Source organism: Teleopsis dalmanni, chromosome 1, assembly GCF_002237135.1.
Source record: "Teleopsis dalmanni isolate 2A chromosome 1, ASM223713v2, whole genome shotgun sequence".
NCBI lineage: Eukaryota > Metazoa > Arthropoda > Insecta > Diptera > Diopsidae > Teleopsis > Teleopsis dalmanni.
The window spans coordinates 201,444,467-201,451,404 of record NC_051846.1 but is presented as its reverse complement, the minus strand read 5'-3'; the positions used below and the strand labels follow the sequence as shown (position 1 = coordinate 201,451,404).

At 30.3% G+C, this 6,938-nt stretch overlaps 3 protein-coding genes across 3 annotated transcripts; all 3 read right to left on the bottom strand.

The window, feature by feature from the left end:
- Positions 1 to 90: 90 nt before the first annotated feature.
- On the bottom strand, positions 91 to 484 carry LOC119674297 (larval cuticle protein 65Ab1-like). The gene is made up of 2 exons (XM_038085431.1): positions 349 to 484; positions 91 to 280 (listed from the first exon to the last, which is right to left on the bottom strand). The coding sequence occupies exons 1-2, from the start codon at positions 459 to 461 to the stop codon at positions 91 to 93; spliced, it is 303 nt and encodes a 100-aa protein (XP_037941359.1). The 5' UTR covers positions 462 to 484.
- Positions 485 to 4,005: 3,521 nt separating this feature from the next.
- Positions 4,006 to 4,494, bottom strand: LOC119674287 (larval cuticle protein 65Ab1-like). The gene is made up of 2 exons (XM_038085421.1): positions 4,321 to 4,494; positions 4,006 to 4,243 (listed from the first exon to the last, which is right to left on the bottom strand). The coding sequence occupies exons 1-2, from the start codon at positions 4,431 to 4,433 to the stop codon at positions 4,054 to 4,056; spliced, it is 303 nt and encodes a 100-aa protein (XP_037941349.1). The 5' UTR covers positions 4,434 to 4,494; the 3' UTR covers positions 4,006 to 4,053.
- A 2,213-nt stretch (positions 4,495 to 6,707) lies between these two features.
- On the bottom strand, positions 6,708 to 6,934 carry LOC119667066 (larval cuticle protein 65Ag1-like; the record flags this gene model as incomplete). Its single annotated transcript, XM_038076350.1, has 1 exon — positions 6,708 to 6,934. A coding segment is annotated over one exon (195 nt), but the record flags the coding sequence as incomplete, so codon positions are not given.
- Between the last annotated feature and the right edge of the window lie 4 nt (positions 6,935 to 6,938).

Here is a 6,938-nt window from a genome sequence, read left to right as displayed (position 1 = left end):
TTTTATAATTAAGTCACTATAAGATAACACTCACATATATATACTTTAAAAAATTTTTTTATTTATATTCACAATTTAAACTAAAACTATTTAAGCAACTGGCAAATGAGCACCAGATGGTTGGAAACCGTTTTCATCAGCAACATAGTTGACTGTGTATTTTTGTCCATCATCAGCAACCCAGGAGAATGATCCGTGAACAACAATAGCTTCGTGATCAGTGCCAACATCCTTCAATTTACCATCTTCAACTTTTGATGTACCATCACTGGTCTCAAGACTATAAAAACAATTTTATTTGTATTAATTTTATCCTTGCTTATTATCCTTATGTCCTGTGGAACTTACACATAGTTGTAGGATTCTGGTTGCACATCAGATTCCAATTTCAAGATTTCAACATCACCTGGGCGAGCCATGGCTACAGCGAAGAGAGCGGCTAAAACAATGACGAATTTCATTTTGTTTGATTTGTGTTGTTCCTTTGAAAGTTCAATACTTAATGGATGATCTTTCTATCGAATCTGCTCTGTTTTATACTAAAAATCAGTTGCGTATAGAGCATTCAAAATACCATAGTTCAGTCATAGTTTCGAAAATAGAAGCCATTTGCATGCGTTTAATGCTACTTTATGTGCATAGAACTGGATTATAACAGACAAAAAATATTATTCATTTCGGAATCAATTCATTGTTGTCAAATGCAAAAAAAAATAAATAAAAATAATTAATATGCAAAATATTTGGCAATGCAATAAAAACAAAACTCAAATGCTAGCTTAATTAATGACGTGCAAGTTTTTATCTTTTTTATAAATTTCAGTCACAGAACATCGCCGCAATGTCTTTATTACGATTACAGTTAGGGGCATTGGAACTGCAAACATTTTAATCATTCTTAATTGAAATATAAAAACACAAATTTTTTATCTCAATTACCAAAAAAATAATTAACTGTTTAACTCTTCTTATTTCTGTTTCTATGCATTTCATAGCACCGATTTTTAACAGCCATTATCGCTGCTATATGTCAGTCAGGGATCAGTTAATACATACTTAATACACAATCTTGCATATACTACAAGCTCACATACGAATACAAATAAATCGTGTTAAACATATAATTAAATAAATAAATTATAATAAATATATTTATATATAATTTCAGACTAAAAAGAAGCAACTTTGACTTTGAATTCATTTCCATATTAAAAGCGAATTTATTGAATAGTTTTTTTAATGTGAAATTTTTATTAAATTTTTAATTTGAGTTATTTATAAAGTATTAATGTTAAAAATACAACTCACAAAAAATTGAACTCAATTAAAATTTAAATTAATTTAATTTATTTCAAAAATATGGTTATGTGTAGATTCAGTACGGCAAAAATCAGCACGGGAGGAACAGACGGAATAATTTACGCATCAGAGGTGAAATGCACTTGCTTACTTCTCTTACTAATCATCATCTATACTGCACAAAGACTAAGGGATTAAAGTATGTACCACGCAAACACGCAAGGACAAAGTAAGATCCTATCAACTACTTCGAGCATTGGTTACTCCATTAATCATTTTATATACACTTCACTTGAGTTTTGATAACTTTTATTTCCTTGATAGGAAACAGGGTTGATTATAATACAAAAAGAAGTAAAGATATACACCGACAGATAGTAGCATTGGAACCAAGTCTACTCCGTGGACATATCATGGATGTATATATCAAGCGGAAATATCCACTATCTGAAAGGTTCTTCAAAATGAGCCTCATTCAAAGCACTCCTCCAGGGAATGTAGATAGATTATTTATTTGTTTTGTATCAGTTGTAATGTAATCCCAGTTAAGATTTCAGTTAATGTAAAGAGATACTTCAAATCTAAGTCAATTATGTGATGCTGAACGAATTTCTTCACTTCCTAAAAGCGCAATGATTATTTTTTAACAGGGTGAATTGGTGTTTTCCTGAATTATGAAAATGCAAAATTTTACATGGATACCTGCCGTGAAGGCTCGATACCACGGTGTGCTTCATATAGGCATCGGTGGCTAATGAACGCCTCATTGGAACTCCAAGGAATTCTGGCGATACCAACTGAAGTTTTATGTTTGGACACAACTTCCCCCTTAGTGAGGAGCGAAGCCTATCTAATACCTCTGCTGATCTTTAAGTCACAGCACCCGGTTGGAAAATGCGACTTCATATCAATCAATGTAAGTTTGACTTTTAACCACAACCACCACGACATTCCCTTTAAGGAACCAACCTCAACCATCCTCAGCAAAGCAGAAGCTTTAGGCCCTGACCCCCATGGACTTTCCTGAGTCAATGTTTAATTTTCACCAACTTCAAGCTTCACTAAAGCGAAGTTTACACCATCAGCCGACGATTTTGGACGACCTTCGGGATTTTCACCCTTCAAAGAAAAGAGACCGGTCTGAAAGTTACTTTGATACCCGCAGAAGCGACGGTACATTCTGACCATATACTATTTGGCACTCATTAAATATTTGTATATATTTTAGATTATCCCAAAATCCGTAAAGAATGATAAACTGAATCTCTTGCTGTGACCATGGTGGAATTTGTCCAGACTCATTGTCAGTCAGTTTTTATTTTTTTTATTTTCATTTTGACTGCTTGGTGTGAAACATCATAAGAAATATCGCAATTCTATGCCAAGTCAGCTGGAATTTATTGTTTCTGCATTGCAAATTGGATGCATTTTTGTAAGTTCTTTCATAAAATCTACTTTTACAGCAAATCTATATACATTCATAGAACTCTCCTTCAGCAGGGTGACTTGGAGAACATGCTTTTTCTTAGTTTAACGAACTTCTAACTTGATCCATTGAAACCATATAGAAGAAAATGGATAAATGCGATTTATTTATTTATTATTATTTATTTATTATTATTTATTTATTTATAAAATTATAAATATTATTTTTTATTCTTTTCTTTGATGCCATATTGTATTTTTATTCCTTGTAGGTCTTATATATTAACATATATCATTTTTTTTATAATTATTTGTGAATAAGTCTTTTTATTCTTTGTAGAACTTATTTTTTAAGATATATAATTTTTTTTTATAATTTTTTGTGAATTAATTATTTATGGCATACTAATAGGCAGTCAACATTTTCTACCTCAGGCTTCCTATACGTTTAGTCGGGAGGTAAAGGTCACTTTTTGATTTCTTTTTGTAGAAAATGAAATTTTTGTCGTATTAGACACTTTATAATATAGTGGCTGTAAATATAGTGATGTACCTACTAAATAAGCAATGGGGCCTTATAAAAACATGTCCATTTTCTGGGCAGTTAGTTCTATATATATATTTATTTATATTTTTATATTTATTCATTAAAAAAATATATATTTAAAACAGTATACAGTATCTTCGATTCTGGTTAGATTAGGTTAAATTGTTGCTACTACAGGTTTGTAATAATTGATTAACCCAAATTTCGAAAATATAGTCATCATAAATATTTTCTAAAAATTAAAAAAGTAAATGGCATATGTACTTAGAATAGAAAGTTTTTATAGATTTAAAAATGCATTCTTTATATTATTCACATATAGTATTAGTCAGATTCTGCTGAAAGGTTTACTATCATATTGTTCAGTTTAGGAACTCGTCTGTAAAATTGTTTGTTTATCAGTCGCTATTGCTTTCTATACATTTTTATCCAAATACTTTCACTTTGTAGTGGAAAGTACCAGGCTGAAAAGTATTGATTGTATAATACGGTATATGTATATGTGTATTTTTCAAATCAACTTTATACCAAATAACATTTGCCTGTCCCTGAATTTTCAAACTATTAAGTTATCACAGCAAGTGTAAATAGCTAAACACTTTTAAGATTACACAGATGGTTTACAAATCTATTTTGATTTGATTTTTCAATGTTATATTAAATTTTTTTATCACATTAATTTCACTTCATTTGAATTTAAGAAAAAGACTAAATTTTTAAAAAATATTAAATCTTTTCATTTTATTTTTTTTTCTTTTCAATTAATGAGTAACAAAAATTATTTAAGCAACTGGTAAATGAGCACCGGAGGGTTGGAAACCGTTTTCATCAGCAACATAGTTGACTGTGTATTTCTGACCATCCTTATCAACCCAGGAGAATGATCCATGAACAACAATAGCTTCGTGTTCAGTGCCAACATCCTTCAATTTACCATCTTCAACACGGGATGTACCATCACTGGTCTCAACACTGTAAGCAAACAATAGAAAATTAATCCATTCTATGAAGTATCCTTTTTAAGTAACTTTTTCTTCTGTAAAACTTACGCGAAGTTGTAGGATTCTGGTTGCACATCAGATTCCAACTTCAAGATTTCAACATCACCTGGGCGAGCCATGGCTACAGCGAAGAGGGCGGCTAAAACAATGACGAATTTCATTTTGTTGGATTTGTGTTGTTCCTTTGAAAGTTCAATACTTAATGGATGCTTCTGCAATGCATGTGCTTCCGTTTTATACTAAAACTGAAATTAAAATTTCTACAGAAACGAGTACATAAATAAAAAACGGACTGAAACGAAAGTTCAATGTGTGTCTTAAAGAAACCTATTTCATGTTCCAAAACTGGATTTTTTTCTATTTCTTAAACCAAAAATTTGGATTTCTAGACCGTTTTAAATTATTTTTTAAAATAATTTTTAATTTTATTGTTATTTTGCTCGCCTTGCAATTTTATATGTTCTTGCATGTTAAATGTTTTTGTTCCATATAAAATGTAGATTAACTGGTTGTATAAGATGTTCTCTAGTATTTTAAAATTTTAATTTAAATGATGCAACTTCATTAATTTTGCAGTTGTACATTTAATTAAATAGCTCATTTAAAAAGCAGAAATGAAACAAAAAAATTTTGATGAAATATATACAATAAAACTTTATTTAAATCTTTAAGACTATATGAGGTCAATGCATGATTTTCGTATATGTGAATATATACTTAATATAAGAAATAAAAGAAATGTTTCACGGTTTTCTTCCATTTCTAAAGATTATCAGCTAGTAGTTAGCTATCAAAAGAATATATCACATTAGTAAGCTTCAGAGAAGTATACCGTCTACATGTAACAATTAAAAGGTGGAGAAATTTGAACATACAGCTTAAAAACTTTCATTATACATTTAAAACTTAAGGATTGTCTTGTAAATTTACTGGGGAATAATCACGCCTATCGTAATTCTTACTTATCTGCTTTCATAAAGCAATTTACAAAAAAGTAATCTGTCTTTCATCTGCATTGAAATCATCATCAAAAATCACATGTTTTTTAAGAATAACATTCCCTTCAGGAATGTTGACAAGTTCTGATGTGTTTAAAAGTAACAAAAAATAATCAAGATTATTGACCAAAATACAAATATACCGATTGCGCTGGATACTTACACTACTTTCGTTTACACCATTGAGATTTGCGTTCAATTATAACTTTTCAAAATTTTAAATGGCGCCTAAATCGGAATGTATACAGATAATTAAGCAGCAAACCAGACTCTTCCTTTCATAAAATTCTCTCTGGCACTATTGACAGATTATTTTGATATGCTTTAGCTACCAACAAACCGAAACCAAGTGGGGCTTTGTTGGGTACTTGATGACGCAGAAATTACTCTTAACGAATGTGCTATTGCGAGCTCAAGATTGCATAGGCTGAAAATTTATAGTTAAGGCACATTTTTCGCTTAATGAATATGTCAATAAATAATAGTAATAGTAATAAAAGTAATAAATAATAGTAATAGTGTTGCAACTGGGGCAGAGAAAAACTATAAGTAACTATTGAGAAACCATTGCACCCAGAAAAAGTTGGTGCGACTAATTAATCGATTAGTCTTAAAATGAGATAGGCGATGTGTTTTTTTCAAAATGATGAAGGTGCTATCAATTTTGAATCTTAAACCCACATGATTATCAATTTTTTATAACGCGGGATTGAATATATGGCTATGGAAGATGTGTTTCCAACAGGACTGTACGACACAAAATAATCTACATAAGTTCTGAAATTGTTATTAATTCACTTTTAAGATCATAAGATCTTGGCTCCACTGGATCTTTTTTATAGGATTATGAAAAGAATTTTATTTGTGGGGGGATTTCTCAAGTTAGAACTCTTCGAAGTTTTTGATGATAATGCGTTAAATATTGTAAGATATCTCGTAGTGAAAATTTGAAGGAAGTTGTATTTCACATACACAAACTGAAGTAAAGAATTAATCGAAATCTTAATCACAAGTGCGTATTATTTACATTTACTTTTGGAGCTGTAGTTGTGGAAGTTGAAAATGTTGCTTGAGAGAGATTGAAGGATTAATCTACATCTTATCTTTTCAATACTTTATGTAATATTATTTATATATGTAAATATTTATGATAATATTTTGGTTCATTTTACTTTACACTATATTTTTTTTAAAATTTTTTCTTCGACTTTAAGGCAAATTGTTAAACCGAAAAGGAGTTGCACTGAATTACCAATAAAAGTTTACATTAACGATGACCTAAGACGAGGGGCGCTCTGTTAGTTTACATTATAAGTTTCAAATAATAGAACTGTTCATTTTTTGGCACAAAGTAACAACGGATTTGAGTTTTCTAAGATTGCAAATGTTTTTAATAGATAAACATATTTACTAACTATTAATATATATAATAAACAGCTCTTGGTATTTTCGTTTTTTCGATTTTAGTGTTAATTTCCAATTGGTACATTGGGTAAATGTGCACCTTCAGGCTGGAATCCATTTTCATCTGCAACATAGTTAACTGTGTAGGTTTTACCATCATCAGCTACGAAAGAATAGGAGCCACGTACAACAATGGCGTCATCCTCAGGTCCAAGATTTTTTAATTCTCCTTGCTCTTCATGTTTGTTACCGTCACTGGTTTCC